Source organism: Rhinopithecus roxellana, chromosome 8, assembly GCF_007565055.1.
Source record: "Rhinopithecus roxellana isolate Shanxi Qingling chromosome 8, ASM756505v1, whole genome shotgun sequence".
NCBI lineage: Eukaryota > Metazoa > Chordata > Mammalia > Primates > Cercopithecidae > Rhinopithecus > Rhinopithecus roxellana.
Window position 1 is genome coordinate 17,579,005 of NC_044556.1, and position 21,732 is coordinate 17,600,736.

The window sequence follows — 21,732 nt, forward strand, 5'->3', positions numbered from 1 at the left end:
CGAGCTCAGCCGAGCCTAGCCTCGGAGCCTTCGCCTACCCGATTGCACTCGGCTACCTCCGGAAATGCTCGGCTGTCTCGGGGCACCCTCTAGTCCACCAGTCCCGCGGGATTACGTTCGGTTACTTCCGGAAACACTCGGGTGCCCCCTCCTCTCAGACTCCGCCTCGGCCTCCGTTCACCCGCCCGGCCCGAATACGCTCGGGCATTTCCGCCGGGGGCGGGCCAGGCCGCTCGGAACCGTGGCGGCGGCAGAGGCGGGGATCCCGCGGCTGCGGCGACGGTGGCCGCGGTGGAGCCGCGGGGCGGGCTCGGTTTGGTGTGACGGCGACTGCGGCGGCGGTGGCGACCGCGACCAGGTGAATCCTGACTGGCCCTCGTGGCGGGGGCGGCTGGGCGTATGCTCAAACGCGGGGCGCCTGGGGGCAGTGCGGGGCCCCGGTGGAAGCCAGAACGCAAGCGCCAGGCTGCGTCGGGCCCCGCGGGAACTGGGGGGGACGCAGGCAAGGGGGGGGGCCTCGGGCTCGGCTCCGCAGCGGTGCAGGCTCCCTGGGACGGTCGGGGCAGAATGGGGGTATTCCCCGCGTCCATGATATGGGACTGGAGCCGCGGCCCCAAATGAAGGGAGGCCCTGCCTGGAATGGGGCTTCGAATAGTACCGAGGGGCGCCCAGGCATTGTGCGGGGCGGAATAGGGTGCAGGAGGGCCAGGGGGGAGGTCGATCCCACTTCAGGTCCCCTAGCAGGGTAGTCGGGTCCATGCAGACCCAAGTGCGCGTCTGTGTGAGCGCGCAGGCCCTGCCTTCACCCGCGGAGCCCCCAGCCCTGCCTGCCCCGCCCCTCCCGCCTCCCGGATTCGAGGAGCGCTGCTCCCGGGGCGCGCACACCGGGGCGTGGGGGCGGGCTGGCAGGCAGATCTAGGCGGTTCCCTGGGCATCCCCTCTCGGGGCCTCAGTTTCCCCACCTGTAGATCGAGGGTAATAGAGACCTGGGAGTGGGTAAGTTGGGCACCCGAGAATGTGGCGCCCCTCCGCCCTGCTCGGACACCTCTTGGGGCTCCCCATGACTGAAGGATGCTCAGAGCCTCCACCTGACACTCGGGCCCCTTGGTGGATAGCACCTATCCTTATAGCCACCCTGAATCCTTGACAAGCAGCTTACCCGCTGCCAAGCCTTTGCATGTGCCGTTCCCTATGCCTAGCGCGCCTTCCTATCCACTGTGATGATCCATTCTCTAGAACAGCACATCCATCCGTCACCCTAGCCCTGTCCATCACAGGAGGTCTGAACCTGCAGGGCTAGGCTGGGAATTTGTGCCCATCTCTGCCTCCCCAGACTGGGGCTCCTGGGGAAATGATCAATGCCCTGCGGCTGGCAGCCTCCCCTCCTCCTCAGCTGCAGTACCCCCACCTTCTCCTGGCTCCCTGTCCCTCCCTGGGGCTAAGGTTCCTCTAAGCAGCTCCCCATCTGCATTTTGCACCTACTCTGGGCCCCAGGCTGTAGCTACCTGCCAGCCCACTCACTCCTCCTCTGCAGAGACTGGCGGTCCATTTGCTTGGACTCACCTCTAGGCCTTTGCTTGTGCAGGGGCCTCTTCCTGGACTTCCTTCCCTACCTCTTAGTTCAGCTGGCCTGACCCCTCCATGGAGCTCCCAAAGCAACCGGAGTGGCCCCCATTGTGTCCTCCCTACCCTGGGTATCTGGTCACCTGGCTGCTGCCCCCTCATGTCCAACTGGGTCTTGAAGTCGGCAGATCTAGGTATAAGTCCTGGCTTCCTCCTGGCCTACCGCATGGCCCTAGACACCTCCCTGCTCTGAGCCTCAGTTTCCCCTTCTGTAACAGGGGCGATGAAAAGCTTGTTTACTGGCCGGGTGCAGTGGCTCACGCCTGTAATCCCAACACTTTGGAAGGCAAAGGCGGGAGGATTGCTTCAGCCCAGGAGTTTGGGACCAACTTGGGCAACATAGCAAGACCCCACCTCTGTTGAAAAAAAACAGGCTGGGCAAGGTGGCTCATGCCTGTAACCCCAGCACTTTGGGAGGCCAAGGCGAGCGGATCACTTGAGGTCAGGAGTTCGAGACAAGCCTGGCCAACATGGTGAAACCTCATCTTTACTAAAAATACAAAAATTAGCTGGGCGTGGTGGCATGCTACTTGGGAGGCTGAGGCAGGAGAATCACTTGAACCTGGGAGACACGTTGCAGTGAGCTGAGATCACGCCACTGCACTCCAGCCTGGGTGACAGGGCAAGACTTTGTCTCAAAAAAGAAAAAAAAAGAAAAACTGATTTACTGAGCATGTAGTATACCTGGGGCAGTTTCTTGGGAGCTCTGCTCCCAGCAGCTCCAAGGGAAGGCTGTCAGTAGACCCATTTTACAGATGGAGAAGCTGAGGCCCTGAGAGGGACTGACCCCAGGGTCCCCCAGTGATTCGGGGAATTCCAAATCAGGATTTGGGCCCATTTCCATGTTGGGGGTGAGAGGAGTTGGCCTGGCTAACACTGCCCTATCCCTGTCTCCCTAGGTCGGCGTCCTCGGCTGGCCGAGCATGGTGGCAGCCTGCACCCTTGGCTCCCTCATCTGGTGCAGCCAGCAGAGCCGCCACCCTTGGGCGCCCATGGCCCTCCATGTGAGGGCGTGAGCGGCCTGCCCCAGCCTCACCTGCTGATGGAGGACTCAGTGGCCCAGTGACCTGACACCACGCCACTAACCCCCTCCCACCAGTTGACGAATGGTGGAGCCAGCGACGAGTGGCCCTTGTAAGGGTCATGGAATAATTTGAAGCGAGGCATGAGCGGCCCCCGTGGTCGCCTGTGACTGCTGGAGATAGAGGTCCCAGCACCCCAAGCCAACCCAGCGGACCCTCCCAACCCTGCTCCAGCCAATGGGGCCAGTGGGACTCCAAGCAGCCACCTAACCATCCAGACCCCACCCCACCCACGCGGCCATGGCGGGCCCTGAGGGTTTCCAGTACCGTGCTCTGTACCCGTTCCGCCGGGAGCGGCCAGAGGACCTGGAGCTGCTGCCTGGCGACGTGCTGGTAGTGAGCCGGGCGGCCTTGCAGGCACTGGGTGTGGCCGAGGGTGGCGAGCGCTGCCCACAGAGCGTGGGCTGGATGCCCGGCCTCAACGAGCGCACACGGCAGCGAGGTGACTTTCCTGGCACCTATGTCGAGTTCCTGGGGCCCGTGGCCCTGGCCCGGCCCGGCCCTCGCCCACGGGGCCCCCGCCCACTGCCCGCCAGGCCCCGTGATGGGGCCCCTGAGCCAGGTGAGCAGCAATCAGGGGCACTGGAGAAGGGGGGTGGTCCCCTCAGACCCTTGGTCTCCTCTTCCGTCCAGTGAGGCAATGGGATCTCCAAGGAAGGAGGAAAAGGGACATTTGGTCATTTGACAAATGTCTTCGCTACTGTCAAGTACTAGGCTCAGCAGTGGACACAAGGCCTGGTCCTGCCCTCATGAGCTTCTGGTTCAAGAAAGGATGAGAGTGTGTTAGGAGGTGACATATACCATGAGGAAGGGGGCTTGCATGGAAAGATGCAAGAGTGGAGACTCCAGGCAGTGAGGGCAGCGAGGGCAGAGGCTGTGGAGTAGAACTCTTAATGGCCGGAACGGCCAGCAGGAGGACCGGAGGGAGGAAGGGGAGGGCAATGTGCGCCGGCCTCAAGGGGTTGGTGGGATTTATTTTGAGGACAATGGAGAGTGTTCAGTAGGATTCAGAGGCTCAGCCTAGCTTCATCCTGCATTTTACAGACAGGGTCCCTTGAAGAACCCCTTTGGAGACCCTGATTTCCAAAATGAAGCCACAAGGAGAGTGGGATGTGGGCTGTTCAGCTGAGGCCACATAGCACAGTGGAGTATGAGGACCCCACATCCCTCCCCAAAGACCCTTGGCCCATTGCCACTTGCCAGGAGTGTGGCAGATGTGGAGACTCGAGGGCACCAAGGCCACTCAGTGATTGCTGTTTGATGGGCAGGGAGTGTGGGCACTGGCTGGGGAAACTGAGGCTCGGGTTGCAAGAAGGAGGCCGAGGGGTACTGCATGCCCCGCAGGGTCTGCTCCGACCCCAGCAGCCCAGCAAAAGGCCCTATGTGCAGACTGGGAGGCCTGAGCGCAAGGCCGGCCATCAAATGCCGCACTTGGAACCAGTTGGTCACCCAGGGAGGCCAAAGCCCCGGGAGGTGCCAGGCCTGCTTTGTGCCAGGGTGACATTGCCCAAAGGCAAATCACAGTCCCTCAGCGCAGGGCGGAATAGGGGGTGCCGAGGTGGTGTGACACTGGCCCTGGCCTCCGGCATCTGGTATCTCCAGGGTCCAGATCTGCGTCCTGCCTCGGCCTGAAGGAGCAGGAGGTGGCCCCGTCTGGGCTCCCAGCCAGAATCTGCCTCTCCCCCTGGTAACAGCCACCTCCCTCCTCTGCCTGGCCTCTGTCCAGCCACCATACACGGCCCCACCCTCTGAATCTTCCAGGGTTATGTGACCTCGGCCAGAACCCTCCCCCTCGAGGCCTCAGTTTCCTCAGCTGGAAACAGCAGGGCTGGTCCCTGGGGATGCTGGGACCCAACCCCTCGGAAATGTGCTGAAGTCACCTGAGCCCCACCTGGCTGTGCACCTACGGGGGAGGTTGCAGCCCCTCTGAGCCACAATTCCTCACCTGTGAAGTCGGGCTGATGTGGTTCTGATGCGAACCCCCTCCCCATTCTGCAAACTGATCCCAGGCCACTCTCAGGGTTGTTTCCCAACCCACCGGCCAGAATGTCACCCACCTCCTCTCCCCTTGTCCTTTTTCTTTTTTTTTTTTTTTTTTTTTTTTTTTGGCGTTTTCACTGCAGCTGGGCCTTTCTCCAGCTTGAGGCGCCACCTGGCCCATCACTCAGGGAGGGCTCGCAGGCCCCAGCTTGCCCCTGCTGTGTGCCAGGGCGTCCCTGCTGAGGGCCAGAGCAGCGTCCAATGGTGGCAGACAGCAGTGCTGCTAAGGCGGGGATGCTGCACACAAAAGGCCCTGTAGAGCTGGGAAGCCAGGGCTGGGAGGGGGCTGGGCCCAGGATGCCGCCGGCACCCGCGGGGAGGAGTTTCGGCTTTTCCAAAAGGGGAGCAAGAATTTTCTTTCTTTTCTAAATTTTAACCTGGGGAGAAAATAATTTTTTAGAAGCAAAATGATTAAGAAAACGGGTCATGGTCCTTGGAAGGAAGCTGTTCTGACCCAGGCTGGGATATTTTCCTTTTCTTTCCCTTCATCCACTTTTTTGTTTGCATCAAGCAGGGAGAAGCGGGCTGGGCACAGTGGCTCACGCCCGTAATCCCAACACTTTGGGAGGCCAAGGCGAGAGGATCACTTGAGGTCAGGAGTTCCAGACCAGCCTGGCCAACATGGTGAAACCCCGTCTCTACTAAAACAACACGAAAATTAGCCAGGCATGGTGGCACCCACCTATAATTCCAGCTACTTGGGAGGGTAAGGCACAAGAATCGCTTGAACCCGGGAGATGGAGCTTGCAGTGATCCAAGATCATGCCACTACACACCAGCCTGGGCGACAGAGCAAGACTCCATCTCAAAACAAAACAAAACAAAAAAATATATTAATTAATACATACATTTCCCTTGTTTGAAGCCACCTAGTTGGTAATTTTTTTGCGGCAGCCACAGAAAGTCATATAGCAGGTTTGGGCTCTGCCACAACCTGCTGTGCAATCTTGGCCACAGGACCTGCCCTCTCTGGGCCTCAGTTCCTTCAAATGAAAAGTGGGGCCGGGCGCAGTGGCTCAAGCCTGTAATCCCAGCACTTTGGGAGGCCAAGACGGGCGGATTACGAGGTCAGGAGATCGAGACCATCTTGGCTAACACAGTGAAACCCCGTCTCTACTAAAAAATACAAAAAACTAGCCGGGCGAGGTGGCGGGCGCCTGTAGTCCCAGCTACTCGGGAGGCTGAGGCAGGAGAATGGCGTAAACCCGGGAGGCGGAGCTTGCATTGCAGTGAGCTGAGATCCGGCCACTGCACTCCAGCCTGGGCGACAGAGCGAGACTCCGTCTCAAAAAAAAAAAAGAAAGAAAAGAAAAGTGGGGCCGGGTGCGGTGGCTCAAGCCTGTAATCCCAGCACTTTGGGAGGCCGAGACGGGCGGATCACGAGGTCAGGAGATCAATACCATCCTGGCTAACACGGTGAAACCCCGTCTCTACTAAAAAATACAAAAAACTAGCCGGGCGAGGTGGTGGGTGCCTGTGGTCTCAGCTACTCGGGAGGCTGAGGCAGGAGAATGGCGTAAACCCGGGAGGCGGAGCTTGCAGTGAGCTGAGATCCGGCCACTGTACTCCAGCCTGGGCCACAGAGCGAGACTCCTCAAAAAAAAAAAAAGAAAAGTGGGCCAATGACATTGCCTCTCATTTTTTTTGAGACTGGTTCTTGCTCTGTCACCCAGGTTGGAGTGCAGTGGCGCACTCCTAGCTCACTGCAGCCTTGAACTCCTGGCCCCAAGCGATCCTCTTGCCTCAGCCTCCTCATTTTTTTGGTGGTGGTGGTGGTTGTTTTTGAGATGGAGTTTTGCTCTTGTTGCCCAGACTGGAGTGCAATGGCGCAATCTCCGCTCACTGCAACCTCCACCTCCCGGATTCTGATTATCCTGCCTCAGCCTCCCAAGTAGCTGGGATTACAGGCACGTGCCACCACGCCTGGCTAATTTTTGTATTTCTAGTAGAGACAGGGTTTCACCATGTTGGTCAGGCTGGTCTCAAACTCCTGACCACAAGTGATATGCTCACCTCGGCCTCCCAAAGTGCTGGGATTACAGGAGTGAGCCACCGCTCCTGGCCTCTTTTTTTTTTTATTTAAGAGATGGGGTCTCACTCTATTGCCCAGGCTGGTCTTGAACTCCTGGACTCAAACGATCCTCCCGCCTTGGCCTCCCAAAGTGTTGAGATTACAGACATGAGCCACTGCACCCTGCCACAACAGAAACTTATTCTGTCAGGTTTCTGGAGGCTGGAAGTCCAAAATCAGGGTCATGTCCCCTCTGAAGTTTCCTTCCTTCCAGCTACTGGTGCCTCCAGGCATTCATTCATCTCATGCATGGGTTGATTATTCCAATCTCTGCCTTGGCTTTCTCTTTTTCTTTTCTTTTTTTTTTTTTTGAGACAGAATCTCACTCTGTCACCCAGACTGGAGTGCTGTGATGTGATCTCGGCTCACTGCAACCTCCGCCTCCTGGGTTCAAGTAATTCACCTGCTTCAGCCTCCTGAGTGGCTGGAATTACAGGCGTGCACCACCACACCTGGCTCTTTTTTTTTTTTTTTTTTTTTTTTTTTTTGTATTTTTAGTAGAGATGGGGTTTCACCATGTTGGCCAGACTGGTCTTGAACTCTTAACCTCAAGTGAGTGACCTGCTGGTCTCAGCCTCCCAAAATACTAGGATTACAGGCGTGAGCCACCACGCCCGGCCTATTGATTTATTTTTGAAACAGAGTCTTGCTCTGTCGCCCAGGCTGGAGTGCAGTGGTGCAATCTTGGTTCACTGTAACCCCCACCTCCCGGGTTCAAGTGATTCTCCTGCCTCAACCTCCTGAGTAGCTGGGATTACAGGCACCCACCACCACGCCCAGCTAATTTTTCTGATTTTAGTAGAGACGGGTTCGCCATGTTGGTCAGGCTGGTTCGAACTCCTGGCCTCAGGTGCTCCAGGACCACCTCGGCCTCCCAAAGTGCTGGGATTACAGGCATGAGCCACCATCCTGGCCGGCTTTCTGTGGTTACAAGGACATCAGCCAGTGGGTTTAGTGCCCACCCTAATGCCAGGCTGGTCTCATGTACAGATCCTTGCTTTCCTTACGCCTGCAAAGACCTATTTCCAAATAAGGTCACAGGTACCAGGGATGAGGACTTGGACGTATCTTTTTGGGGACATTATTCAGCGTACTCCACCTGTTCTGTGAAGCTGTGTGAACTCCTGGTATTTTAACCCAGAAAATTGTGTCCCATCAATTCTGCCCTCTCCTAGCCCCTCTACCCAAGGTCTTACAGCCTCCTGTGGATGGCAGTCAAGCTGCCAGGCACTTGCCTGAGCTGGGCCCTGCCGCAAACTGCCCTAGCTGAGGTCCAGCCGGCAAAGTTCCTTCCAGGAACCCCACCAACAGGCCACCCCCATTCTTCCCCCACCAGGCCTCACACTCCCCGACTTGCCTGAGCAGTTCTCCCCACCTGATGTGGCGCCCCCTCTTCTGGTGAAGCTTGTGGAGGCCATTGAAAGGACAGGTGAGTTCCAGCCTGGCTGCAGCCCCTGGATTCTGCTTGCTTACCTCTAGTGACAGGCGACTCATCCCCTCACAGGGCCTCCAAGCTCATGCTGCATGGAAACAGGCTGAGCCTGGATGCCCTGGGCCTCTGTGTTGACTAGGGCACAGAGTGACTCCTAAGGGAAGATGGGAAGGTGAACACGACCAGGCCACTGCATGTGCTGTGCCCTCTCCCAGCTCTCCCTCCCCACCCCTCCCATGCCCTTATCTCTGGGCGGCAAAGCGAGACTGCAGGGGATTTGAGCGGTCAGCCCAGGCCTCAAGGGGGTTGGGGCAGCATTTGAGAGCTGACTCGCCTGTTCCCCTCACCCTCAGGGCTGGACAGCGAATCTCACTACCGGCCGGAGCTGCCCACACCGCGTACAGGTGAAGGGGAGCCTCGGTGGGGTGGGGGGGGGGGAGCCTGGGGGCCCCAGTATACATGAGTTGGACATGTCCCCCCCCACTGCACCCGCAGACTGGACCCTGAGCGATGTGGACCAGTGGGACGTGACAGCCTTGGCTGACGGCATTAAGAGCTTCCTTCTGGCACTGCCTGCACCGCTCGTGACCCCCGAGGCCTCGGCCGAGGCGCGCAGGGCCCTGCGGGGTGAGCCTGGCGGTGAGCCCAGGGGAAGGAGGGACCTGTAGCCGGCGGGAGGGCCCAGGCCCGGCTCACCCTGCCCTGGCCATCTGTCCGCAGAGGCCGCGGGGCCCGTGGGGCCGGCGCTGGAGCCACCGACGCTGCCGCTGCACCGCGCGCTCACGCTGCGCTTCCTGCTCCAGCACCTGGGCCGCGTGGCCCGCCGCGCCCCGGCCCTGGGTCCCGCGGTCCGGGCCCTGGGCGCCACCTTTGGGCCGCTGCTGCTGCGCGCGCCGCCGCCGTCCTCGCCGCCGCCAGGGGGCGCTCCCGACGGGTGAGGGGCGGGGCGCAGCCGGAGCGAGCAGGGGTGGAGTTTGGGATGGGGTGGGCGGGGCATGGCCAGAGTGAGCGGCGTCTGGACCCTAAGAAGGGAGGGGAGGGGGTCCAGAGTGAGTGAGAAGCTGCGTTCTTGTGATGACGGAGAGGGGACCTGAGTTCCTGAGTCATGGGACAGAAGGTGAAGGGGCCTAGTCCCGAAGCATGTGGGTGGAGCCTGCACCTTCCCTTCTGCTCATCGTAGCTCCACTACGACTCTCTTGCTCGCCTTTGTGTGAGGATTTATGGAGCACTTACTGCATACAGCTATGAGGGAGCTGGCCTCGCACTTGTGCCTGTATCATCTCCTCCTCCCCCCTGCACATACCTGCACATACCGTCTCGTATATACCCCCAGGCGTGCAAACGCCTGTGCACACGTGTGGGCAGACAGGCCCCACCCAGCCCTCACCGCACTCCCCTTCCCCCTAAGGAGTGAGCCCAGTTCTGACTTCCCGGCGCTGCTGGTGGAGAAGCTGCTTCAGGAGCACTTGGAAGAGCAGGAGGTTGCACCCCCAGGTGAGTCCCCTATATTGCTGTCATTTCTTCCCGTTGGGGGCCGTGGTTGCTGATTCCTGGATGCTGCCGGCATCAGCAGGCCGGTTGCAGTGGGAGGCAGCCACAGTATCCAGTCAGTGCTCAGGATGCATTTGTTTTCCTGTCCCTCAGCGCTGCCGCCTAAACCCCCCAAGGCAAAGCTGGCCCCTGCAGGCCTGGCGAATGGAGGGAGCCCACCCTCCCTGCAGGATGCCGAGTGGTACTGGGGAGACATTTCAAGGTAGGTTGCTGGCAGGGGGTCAGGGACCAAGGAGGTGTCACAGGTCAATAGGGGTCTCCAGGTGGCTCAGCAATCCGAATGTTGGATGTCCCCACAGGGAGGAGGTGAATGAGAAACTCCGGGACACTCCCGATGGCACCTTCCTAGTCCGAGATGCTTCCAGCAAGATCCAGGGCGAGTACACGCTGACCCTCAGGTGGGGGCCTGTCCCTGCAAGGATGGCCGGGGGTTACAGGTCATGGAGATTGGGAGTTCAGAGGGATGATGGGACATGTGTGGTTTCAAGGATGGGGAGCTGGATGTGGTGGCTTACACCTGTAATCCCAGCACTTTGGGAGGCTGAGGCTGGCAGATCACCAGAGGTCAGGAGTTTAAGACCAGCCTGGCCAACATAGTGAAACCCTGTCTCTACTAAAAAATAAAAAAATTAGCCGGGCATGGTGGTGGACGCCTGTAATCCCAGCTACTTGGGAGGCTGAGGCAGGAGAATCGCTTGAACCCGGGAGGCGGAGGTTGCAGTGAGCCGAGATTGCACCACTGCACTGCGGCCTGGACAACAGAGGAAGACTCTGTCTCAAAAAAAAAAAAGGCGGGGGGACGGGGATTGAGGGTCAGGTGCTGGGTCCCACTGGGTGCCGACACCCCCTCTCCTACACCAGGAAAGGCGGGAACAATAAACTGATCAAGGTCTTCCACCGAGATGGGCACTACGGCTTCTCAGAGCCACTCACCTTCTGCTCTGTCGTGGACCTCATCAATCACTACCGCCACGAGTCGCTGGCCCAGTACAACGCCAAGCTGGACACACGGCTTCTCTACCCTGTGTCCAAATACCAGCAGGTCCGTGCTGACCTGGGAGCCAGGGAGGGTAGCACCTGGCCGGCCCCAGGCCTCAGTTTCCTAGAAAGACCCAACCAGGCCATGCATCTCCCCTGATTCCCCCATGTATCTCCAGGACCAGATTGTCAAGGAGGACAGTGTGGAGGCGGTGGGCGCCCAGCTCAAGGTCTATCACCAGCAGTACCAGGACAAGAGCCGCGAGTATGACCAGCTCTATGAAGAGTACACACGGACCTCCCAGGTACTCCAGGCCTCGCACATGAGGAAAATCAAGGCATAGAGGGGCAGTGGCAAGACCGAGAGCAGGACGACCAACCCCAGAGGACTTGAGGATGAACATCCGGTTGCAGGTCACAGAGCAGGCACTTAGCACCAAGGGCTGTTCTAAAAACATAGAAATAAGGCCAGGCACTGTGGCTCACATGTGTGCACTTGGGAGGCTGAGACAGGAAGATCACTTGAGCCCAGGAGTTCAAGATCATTCTAGGCAACATAGGGAGACCCCTCTACAAAATATTTAAAAATTAACTGGGTGTGGTGATGCACGCTACTACTCCCAGCTACTCAGGAGGCTGAGGTGGTAGGATCCGTTGAGCCTGGGAGTTTGAGGCTGCAGTGAGCTGTGATCACACCACTGCAGTCCACCCTGGGTGACAGGGGAAGACCTTGTCTCTAAAAACAAATAAAAACAGAATTAAGTGTACAAGGCTGGGCAGGGTGGCTCACACCTGTAATCCCAGCACTCTGGGAGACCGAGATGGATACCTGAGGTCAGGCGTTCGAGACCAACTTGGCCAACATGTTGAAACCCTGTCTCTACTAAAAATACAAAAATTAGCTGGGCGTGGTGGCGAACACCTGTAATCCCAGCTACTCAGGAGGCCGAGGCAGGAAAAATTGCTTGAGCCTGGGAGGCAGAGATTGCAGTGAGCCAAGATCATGCCACTATACTCCAGCCTGGGTGACAAGAGCAAAACTCCGTCTAAAATAATAGACTGGGTGCGGTTGCTCACGCCTGTAATCCCAGCACTTTGGGATGTTGAGACGGGCGGATCACAAGGTCAGGAGATCGAGACCATCCTGGCTAACACGGTGAAACCCCGTCTCTACTAAAAAATACAAAAAATTAGCCGGGCGTGGTGGCGGGCGCCTGTAGTCCCAGCTACTCAGGAGGCTGAGGCAGGAGAATGGCGTGAACCCAGGAGGTGGAGCTTGCAGTGAGCCGAGATCGCGCCACTGCACTCCAGCCTGGACCACAGAGCCGGACTCCATCTCAAAAATAATAATAATAATAATAAATAAATAAATAAGTGTACGAGCTTTTACAAAACCAAAAAAGGACAGATGAGAAGGGCCCAACCAGCCTCACAAGAGTTGCTGAGCAAGGACCTGGGGAGTGTCCAGGATGAGCCTATCTCTGGCTGGGCCTCAGTTTTCCTATCTGCAGAATGGAACCATGGATCTTGATTACTTCCGTTCCCTTCAACCAAGATGTTATTCAAGATGAAATCATGCCAGGTGCAGGGCGTGCACCTCTAATCCCAGCTACTCGGGAAGCTGAGGCGGGAGGATCGCTCGAGCTTGAGCCTAGGAGTTCAAGACCAGCCTGGGTAACATAGCAAGACTTTGTCTCTTAAAAAAATTAAAATAAAATAAAAATTAAGTAAGAGGTTTTGTCATTCCAGGACTGTGCTAATAAGCTTCTTTTGCAACTTAAGAGGGAATAGATTTAGATGGAACAGCTAGGAATTCCTCAGTCCTCCCTAGTACCCTAGGGGTTTTCTTTTTTTTTTTTTTTTTTTTTTTGAGACGGAGTCTCACTCTGTCGCCCAGGCTGGAGTGCAGTGGCCGGATCTCAGCTCACTGCAAGCTCCGCCTCCCGGGTTCACGCCATTCTCCTGCCTCAGCCTCCGGAGTAGCTGGGACTACAGGCGCCCGCCACCTCGCCCGGCTAGTTTTTTGTATTTTTTTTAGTAGAGACGGGGTTTCACCGTGTTAGCCAGGATGGTCTCCATCTCCTGACCTCGTGATCTGCCCGTCTCGGCCTCCCAAAGTGCTGGGATTACAGGCTTGAGCCACCGCGCCCGGCCTACCCTAGGGGTTTTCTTTCTGTCCTCTTTTTTATTTATTTTTTTGAAACAGGGTCTTGCTCTATCATCCAGGCTAGAGTGCCGTGGCATGATCTTGGCTCACTGCAACCTCCGCCTCCCTAGTTCAAGCGATTCTCCTGCCTCAGCCTCCCGAGTATCTGGGACTACAGGCACATGCCACCGTGCCTGGCTAATTTTTATATTTTTAGTAGAGATGGGGTTTCGCTGTGTTGACCAGGCTGGTCTTGAACTGGTGACCTCAAGTAATCTGGCTGCCTCAGCCTCCCAAAGTAAAAAAAAAAAAAAATTAATAAAAGATGGGCCAGGCACAGTGGCTCATGCCTGTAATCCCAGCACTTTGGGAGGCTGAGGCAGGGAGATCATCTGAGGTCAGGAGTTTGAGACCAGCCTGGGCAACATGGTGAAACCCCATCTCTGCCAAAAATACAAAAAAATTAGCCGGGCCAGGTACAGTGGCTCACATCTGTAATCCCAGCACTTTGGGAGGCTGAGGCAGGTGGATCATGAGGTAAGGAGTTCAAGACCAGGCTGGCCAACATGGTGAATCCCCATCTCTACTAAAAATACAAAAAATTAGTCAGGCATCATGGCATGCACCTGTAATCCCAGCTACTCGAGAGGCTGAGGCAGGAGAATAGCTTGAACCCAGGAGGTGGAGGTTGCAGTGAGCCGAGATCACACCATTGCACTCCAACCTGGGACAGAGTGAGACTCCATCTCAAAAAAAAAAAAAATTAGCCAGGCATGGTGGCGCACACCTGTAATACCAGCTACTTGGAAGGCTGAGGCAGGAGAATCACTTGAACCCAAGAGGCAGAGGTTGCAGTGGGCCAAGATCACACCACTGCTCCAGCCTGGGTGACAAGAGCGAGACTCCATCTCAAACAAAAAAGAATTTTGAGGTACGGTCTCACCATGTTGCCCAGACTGGCCTCAGACTCCTCAGGGTTCAAGAGATCCTCCCACTTTAGCTTCCCAAGTAGCTGGGATTACAGGCAATCGCCACCAGCCCTGGCCTCTGTCCACTTTTTACTGATGTGTTAGCTGAGGCTCTAAATGGACAAGACAGCTGTCCAGGATCAGTTAGGAACACTGTAACTTCAGAATTGACTTTGGCCCTGAGCCTCAGTTTCCTTGTTAATAGTTGTTACTTTGTTGGGGGTTGCTGGAAGGGTCCATGGGACAATGTAAGGAAAGTCCTAGTGCAGCGTCTCCCCCAAGAAGCACTGTGAGCTGTAGCAACCAGATCTCTCATTCATTCCCAGCAATGTTAACAGGTCCAGGTGTTTGTGGATACCTATAGGAGGATGTAAAGAAGAGGGTTTGGGGGGTGGGGCTTTGAAGGCTGAATAGGAGTTCATTTGGTATAGCAGGAGTTGGAAGAATGACACTCTGATAGAGGGACCAACTTGAGCAGTCTCCCTATCAGAGTTGAGATGTGCCTTTACCCCTCACGAGAGCCTTTTGGGGAGTCCCAGGAGGTGCTGAGCTGCGCCCCCTCCTCCAGGAGCTGCAGATGAAGCGTACCGCGATTGAGGCCTTCAATGAGACTATCAAGATCTTTGAAGAGCAGGGCCAGACTCAAGAGAAGTGCAGCAAGGAATACCTGGAGCGCTTCCGGCGTGAGGGCAACGAGAAAGAGATGCAGAGGTGAGTCTGGCATCTCTGCCCTGCCCCACCCTACCCTGGATCTGGTGCGGTACAAGCGGGGAAGGGAAGGAAGTAGAAGGAGACCAGCCACCTGGAGGCGAAGAGTAGTCTGTTGAAATGGGCTTTGGGCCTGGTGCAATGGCTCAGGCCCGTAATCCCAGCACTTTAGGAGGCTGAGGTGGGTGGATCTCCTGAAGTTAGGAGTTTGAGGCCAGTCTGGCCAACATGGTGAAATCCTATCTCTATTAAAAATACAAAAATTAGGCCGGGCGCGGTGGCTCACGCCTGTAATCCCAGCACTTTGGGAGGCCGAGGCAGGTGGATCATGAGGTCAGGAGATCGAGACCATTCTGGCTAACACAGTGAAACCCCAACTCTACTAAAATACAAAAAAAAAAAAATTAGCCAGGCATGGTGGTGGGTGCCTGTAGTCCCAGCTACTCAGGATGCTGAGGCAGGAGAATGTCGTGAACCCGGGAGGTGGAGCTTGCAGTGAGCGAGATCATGCCACTGCACTGCAGCCTGGGCAACAGAGCGAGACTCCGTCTCTAAAAAAAAAAAAAAAAAAAAGAAGGCTGGGCGCGGTGGCTCAAGCCTGTAATCCCAACACTTTGGGAGGCCGAGACGGGCGGATCACGAGGTCAGGAGATCGAGACCATCCTGGCTAACACGGTGAAACCCCGTCTCTACTAAAAATACAAAAAACTAGCCGGACAAGGTGGCGGTCGCCTGCAGTCCCAGCTACTCGGGAGGCTGAGGCAGGAGAATGGCTAAACCCGGGAGGCGGAGCTTGCAGTGAGCTGAGATCCTGCCACTGCACTCCAGCCTGGGCGACAGAGCGAGACTCCGTCTCAAAAAAAAAAAGAAAAGAAAAGAAAAAAGGAAATGGGTTTTGAAGGATGAATAGGACTTTGTCAGAAAGAGAAATCAGAGGAAACAGCATATGCTTAGGCTCAGAGACTGGAAGCACGTAGTCTGGTGCAAAGTAGGTCCTTGAGAAAATCCTGGAGGCCAGGTGCAGTGGCTCATTCCTGCAACTCCAGGCACTTTGGAAGGCCAAGGTGGGAGGATTGCTTGAGCCCAGGAGTTTGAGACCAGCCTGGGCAACATGGCAAAACCTATCTCTACAAAAAAATATTAAAATATTAGCCGAACATGGTGGTGCACACCTGTGGTCCCAGCTACTCGGGAGGCTGAGGTGGGAGGGTCACCTGAGCCCAGGAGTTTGAAGGTGCAGTGAGCTGAGATAAAACCCTGAGGCCTCTGCGCCACCCCACCCCTCCCACAGGATCCTGCTTAACTCTGAGAGGCTCAAGTCCCGCATTGCCGAGATCCACGAGAGCCGCACGAAGCTGGAGCAGCAGCTGCGGGCCCAGGCCTCGGACAACCGGGAGATCGACAAGCGCATGAACAGCCTCAAGCCAGACCTCATGCAGCTGCGTAAGATCCGAGACCAGTACCTTGTGTAAGTGGCGGCTCCCCCATGACTGCTGCGGCACCTGGAGATCTCTCCAGGCGTCTCAGTCTCTCTCTCTCCACCAAGTGGCCCTTCCTGGGCCCCAAGACACCTTATCTGTCCACAAGTCCTCTTCCTCTCAACCAGGCCCAAAACTCGGTTCCTCCTGGGCCCCTTGAAAGTTTTCCCATAGGTCAGTCTCAGCTTAGACATGTGTGCAATGGGAGCGTCACTCCTATCCCATTCCATTTTGTGGAAAGCTGGGGAGCTTTCTACAAAAATTCCTGCTGGGCTGGGCGCGATGGCTCACACCTGTAATCCCAGCACTTTGGGTGGCCAAGGTGGGCGGATGGATCACTTGAGGCCAGGAGTTTGAGGCCAGCCTGGCCAACATGGTGAAACCCCATCTCTACTGAAATAAAAAATACAAAAACCAGCCAGGCATGGCGGGGTGCACCTATAATCCCAGTTACTCAAGAGGCTGAGGCAGGAGAATCGCTTGAACCGGGAGGCAGAGTTTGCAGTGAGCGGAGATTACGCCAGTACAGTTCAGCCTGGGCAACAGAGCAACACTCTGCCTCAAAAAAAAAAAAAAAAGAATTTGCCTGCTGTGCATCCTACCATGCTGGGTGACTGCGGCAGCCCTGTCCTGGGTTCAAATCAGTTCAAATTCTGCCTCCACCCACCAACCTCCTGAAGACCTCAGCCAGAGTGTCCACCTCCTTCCTGAGCCTCAGGGAAGGCACTGTCGCATGCCAGGTGACATGCTAAGCACCGTGCTTGTTATGAGTTCATTTGATCCTTTCCAAGCCCTTTGTAAAGTTTGCCTTTTACAGCCGGGGAGACTGAGACACAGAACCTACATCTGCCCTGTGCAAAGGCCAGCAGTGCTGGAGTGAGCCTCTGGTGACGATGAGGTGCCTGGGCTGGCATCTTCTGGGGGGGTCCACAAGCATTAACAGAAACAGAAAAATGAGGGGTATGGGTGAGGGTTCCCCAGCAGAGCTGGGGGAGCCACCCTGGGCTCAGGCTGCCCTGAGCCAGGTCAGCGCTGCCCTCTTGTGGCAACCGGAGATATTGTACCCAGAACCCTCTCTTCTCAGCCAGACCCTGCCTCCCACTGGACAGGCCCACTGTGGGCTCAGCACCCACACAACTGCACAAGCCCACCTTTCCTGTTGCTTCTCAGGTGGCTCACCCAGAAAGGCGCCCGGCAGAAGAAAATCAACGAGTGGCTGGGGATCAAAAATGAGACTGAGGAGTGAGTGACCACCTGGAGGGAGGCAGGGAGGGTTTCCCAGAGGAGGGGGCCATTGGGGTGGGTTTTGAAGAATGAGTAGGAGTTCACCAGGGAGAAAGAGTTGTCCAGGCAGCTGGGGAGCCTCGGAGGCTGGCAGATGAGTGACCAGGGCCCTCCCCGCCATCCCCCGCCGCGCCCCGACCCCAGCCAGTACGCGCTGATGGAGGACGAGGACGATCTCCCGCACCACGAGGAACGCACTTGGTACGTGGGCAAGATCAACCGCACGCAGGCAGAGGAGATGCTGAGTGGCAAGCGGGATGGCACCTTCCTCATCCGCGAGAGCAGCCAGCGGGGCTGCTACGCCTGCTCCGTGGTGTGAGTGGACCGTAGCGCTGGGGATCCCCGCGTCCCTCCCAGAGCTTTCATTTAATGCCTGACACGTGCCAGGCCTTGAGAAGGAGTCCCTGGTGGGGTCATCAGGCACAGGGGAGCACGCGGCCCTGGAGCGGGGAAAGCTTGGCCGGGAGGCCAGCCTCCCGACCCGCCCTCTCCTCTGCCCCTACAGGGTGGACGGAGACACCAAGCACTGCGTCATCTACCGCACGGCCACCGGCTTCGGCTTCGCGGAGCCCTACAACCTGTACGGGTCGCTGAAGGAGCTGGTGCTGCACTACCAGCACGCCTCGCTCGTGCAGCACAACGACGCGCTCACCGTCACCCTGGCGCACCCAGTACGCGCCCCGGGCCCCGGCCCGCCGCCTGCCGCCCGCTGAGCGCCGAGGACCCCCCCCAAGCGGAGCTGCCCCTGGGCCCGTCTGCACCGGAGGCTGCGGCGGCAGGAGCCACGGACCAGACCAGCCACATCCAGGGGTCCTCATTTCTACGGCTCTGGCTTTTGTTTGGGGTTCTCTCACCCTCTTTCTCTTTCCTTCTCTCCTTCCCTCCCTCCCTCTTTCCCTCCCCATTCTCCAGATCTCCTGTCTCCTTTTCTCTCTCTCTCTCTCTTTCTTGGCCCTTGTCTTTCTCCATGTTGGGGGTCCTGCCTCCCCGACCCCATATCTCCCTGTTCCCCGGGCAATGCCCTCTCCATGGCTCTGGTCACCCTGACCCTCTGCCCTGCCCACCGCAGGTCCCCTGGGGCCCTGGAAGCCCCTTCTGGCTGCACCTGCCATGTTTACAGAGGGCCCCTGGGCTGCGCGGCCCCAGCCTGGGCACCCTGATTTTTAAGCCATAGACCTGGGGTCAGGGCAGGAAGGAACTTCACTCCGCTGCTTCCGAGAACCTCGGCCGTGACGTTCGGGGCCGGGCGGGACCCGCCCCACAGACTCCAACTTCCCCTCCAAACCCCGAAGTGAAACCCGACACCGGGTTACCCCACAAATGGGGCCGCTGCGAGAAGGTCCACCACCCCTAAAAAAATAATTAAACTCGCAGGCCGGGCGCTTTGGCTCACGCCTGTAATCCCAGCACTTTGGGAGGCCAAGGCGGGCGGATCTTTTGAGGTCAGGAGTTGGAGACCAGCCCGGCCAAAATGGCGAAACCCCGTCTCTACTAAAATACAAAAATTAGTTGGGTGTGGTGGCGGGCGCCTGTAATCCCAGCTACTTGGGAGGCTGAGGCGCGAGAATCTCTTGAACCTGGGAGATGGAGGCTGCAACGAGCAGAGATTGTGCCACTGCACTCCAGCCTGGGCAACAGAGGGAGACTCCTCCGTCTCAAAAAAAATAAATAAACTCGTGAGCTGGTCCCAACCCCCCCTAGGAATCACAGCTCCCCGTACTGGTGCCGCCGCAGTGGCCAAGTTGCGACACTGCCCACGGCCCTTCCGCCTGATGCAGATTCAGGGCTTCTCTTCGATCATGTTGGGTTTTGACTCTGTTTTTCCTTGACTGCAAAACCCTCTTTCCTCTCCTCTTTTGGGACAAGAGCCCTGGTTTTCTACGCTGCCCTTGGCCACCACACTGCCTGCCCGGCGAGCTGGGAGGCAGGTTTTGTACGGTACGTTGTTATTGATAAGATATAAAACATCAAACGTCGTGGGTGATTCTGTTGTCAGTGACTGGGCTTCAGTACCATCTCTGCGTGTCGGGGACCATGGTGTTTACGGGGTCACAGCAGGTTGGGCCCATGAGTTTAACTCCAAGCCACCTCTGAGACCCGACAACCCCTCCCTCCCCCAGTTTAGCTGCTCAAGCCCGGAGAAGTTGAGGCAGTACCCAAGGTCATACAGGAGAGAGACTCAAATCCTGAGCTCCCGACTGCTCAGGGTACCCCAGACCCCATCCAGCCACTCAAGTGCTTCCAAGCTGCTCCCCTCCACCACCCCCAAACTTGAATCCTGTCGCAGCCATCAGCTGTGTCGTTGGAAAAGTCATATCCCGCTCCCTGATCCACAGCTTCCTCATTCATTGCCAAGTGGTGTCAAAATCACAACCCTCCCATGCCACAGGGAGGGGTCTCCCGTGTCTTTGATGTTCTCAAGGCGTCAGCACCTCCATCCAGCACTGGAGGCTCTTCTCTGATCTCTTCTCAACCCCTCCCGTGCACAGACCGCCAGGTCCCAGGAGACGCTGAGCAGAAGCCCTGTGGGGTTTTTTGTGTTTCTTTTTAAAGAGTCAAGGTCTCGCTCTGTCACCCAGGCTGGAACGCAGTTGTGTGAACACGGCTCGCTCATGGCTCACGGCCTCAAACTCCTGGTTTCCAGCCTCAAGCAGTCCTCCCATCTCAGCCTTCTGAGTCACTGGATTACAGGTGCGTGTCACCATGTCCAGCTAATTGTTTTTAAATCTTTTTAAAAACAAGATCTTGCCGAGTACGGTGGCTGACACCTGTAATTCCAGCACTTGGGAAAGCCGAGGTAGGCAGATCACTTGAGGTCAGGAGTTTGAGACCAACCTGGCCAACATGGCAAAACCTGGTCTCTACTAAAAATCCAAAAAAAAAAAAAAAAAAAAAAATTAGCCAGGCTTGATGGCACGTGCCTGTAATCCCAGCTACTTGGGAGGCTGAGACAGGAGAATCGGTTGAACCTGGGAGGTCGACGCTGCACCAAGCCCTGCACCAAGGTTGTGCCACTGCACTCCAGCCTGGGTGACAGAGTGAGACTCTGTCTCAAAAAAAAAAAAAAAAAGATCTTGCCCTTTTCCAGGTAGGTTTCAAACTCCTGGCCTCCAGCGATCCTCCTGCCTCAGCCTCCCCAAGTCACATGGGCCACCATGTGTGGCCTCATGGCATCTTTGACCTGGACTCCTGTTTACCACCTCCCAGTCAGACCCAGAATCCACAGCACCGCTGCCATGTCCTTGTCGCTTCAGCCCTCCCCAACCCTGGGGCCTTGCTGTTCTTGTCTGTTCTGTACAGCCACCTCTCAAGGCCCAACAAGGCTGAACCTGGGGCAAGTGCATAAACAAACCTCCCCTCTGACCCAGTCTACTGCTGGGACCTTGGGACAGGAGCTACCTCCCTTAGTCTCAGAGCCCCCCAACCTTGCCAGGCACTGTCCCTGCCATGTGTCCTGTCTGGAGACACCCCATAAATAACTCCAGCCCAGATAGTGCGTCTCACTACTTAGGTTCTCACAGGAGAAAGGTTGCCGTCTTCATGGCCCCAGCTATGTTGAGCTGGGGGTGGAAGAGAATAGCCCGTGTGGACCTCTAAAAACACTCAACCACTGGCTGTGTGGCCTTGGCAAAATAGCCTTCCCTCTCTGATCAGCCATTTATTTGTTACCAACTGGAGTCAGCAGCCCCTACCCCCAGCCCCAACTGGATGCTTCTGAGGGTTCAATGATAAAATGGGTTGCGGGCCCACTCTATGCCTGGCAGCAAGCCAGAGAACAATACATTGTGGGGTTACATTTACGATTTCTTCCAATAGGGCTGGGCTGGTAACTACTGGAAAAATTGTAGCAATTATATTTATGGTTATTTCTTCAATCCCACCCGGCATAGGGTAAGCACCAAACTTGAGGCGATGAGTCTTGGGGAGGCTTTGAGAAGGAAAAGGGCTTTGCCAACGGTTTGGTTGTCTGAGGGATGGGTTCGGGGACCATCCAGCCCCTGGGACTTCAGGGAAACTCCGGCTCCCAAACCAGCTGCTGTGTATGTGGTCGGGGTCTTCCACACAGCTAGAAGGGGGCACAGCTGAGGACTCAGCTGTATCTTCCAGCCGTCTTTGGGACATTTTCTTCCTTAGGATCCGGTGTGTCTTGCCCTGAATGTGAGGGCCTGCAGGGTCGGAATGTCTCAATTATTTCCCCAACACTCCAACCTCCATCTGCGCCTTTTTTTCCAGGCTATTCTCTCTGCCTTCACTGCTGGGGCCACTGTCCTGTGTAGGCACCAAGGCCTGACCATGCCACCCGGAAGCCCCAACCTGGGACAACTCTCCCCCACCTGCCTCTGAGCCCTCCATGGTGACTCTTGTCCCCCA

General features: G+C 56.8%; 1 protein-coding gene across 3 annotated transcripts; it reads left to right on the forward strand.

Moving 5' to 3' along the window:
- Window positions 1–181: 181 nt before the first annotated feature.
- On the forward strand, window positions 182–21,713 carry PIK3R2 (phosphoinositide-3-kinase regulatory subunit 2). 3 transcript variants are annotated; one of them, XR_004058748.1, is made up of 18 exons: window positions 182–358; window positions 2,523–3,267; window positions 8,153–8,245; window positions 8,602–8,652; window positions 8,744–8,875; window positions 8,969–9,182; window positions 9,657–9,742; window positions 9,893–10,001; window positions 10,099–10,197; window positions 10,661–10,841; window positions 10,957–11,082; window positions 14,460–14,602; window positions 15,891–16,067; window positions 17,248–17,319; window positions 17,506–17,676; window positions 17,867–19,299; window positions 19,941–20,052; window positions 21,595–21,713. XR_004058748.1 is itself a non-coding variant. In XM_030935757.1 (16 exons), exons 2-16 carry the CDS (start codon window positions 2,946–2,948, stop codon window positions 18,072–18,074), a joined length of 2,184 nt encoding a protein of 727 aa, XP_030791617.1. In that variant the 5' UTR covers window positions 182–358; window positions 2,523–2,945; the 3' UTR covers window positions 18,075–19,338. The 3 variants fall into 3 exon arrangements, 1 of the variants encoding a protein (XP_030791617.1); XR_004058749.1 differs by lacking the exon at window positions 19,941–20,052 and having other exon boundaries at window positions 21,595–21,693; XM_030935757.1 differs by lacking the exons at window positions 19,941–20,052; window positions 21,595–21,713 and having other exon boundaries at window positions 17,867–19,338.
- The last annotated feature ends 19 nt before the right edge of the window (window positions 21,714–21,732 follow it).

Excerpts from the sequence above, each read along its gene's own strand:
- PIK3R2 (XM_030935757.1), top strand. The coding sequence starts at position 2,946 with ATGGCGGGCCCTGAGGGTTTCCAGTACCGTGCTCTGTACCCGTTCCGC. Across the intron at positions 3,268-8,152 it reads TGATGGGGCCCCTGAGCCAG|GCCTCACACTCCCCGACTTG; the intron begins GTGAGCAGCAAT and ends TTCCCCCACCAG. Across the intron at positions 9,743-9,892 it reads GCAGGAGGTTGCACCCCCAG|CGCTGCCGCCTAAACCCCCC; the intron begins GTGAGTCCCCTA and ends CCTGTCCCTCAG.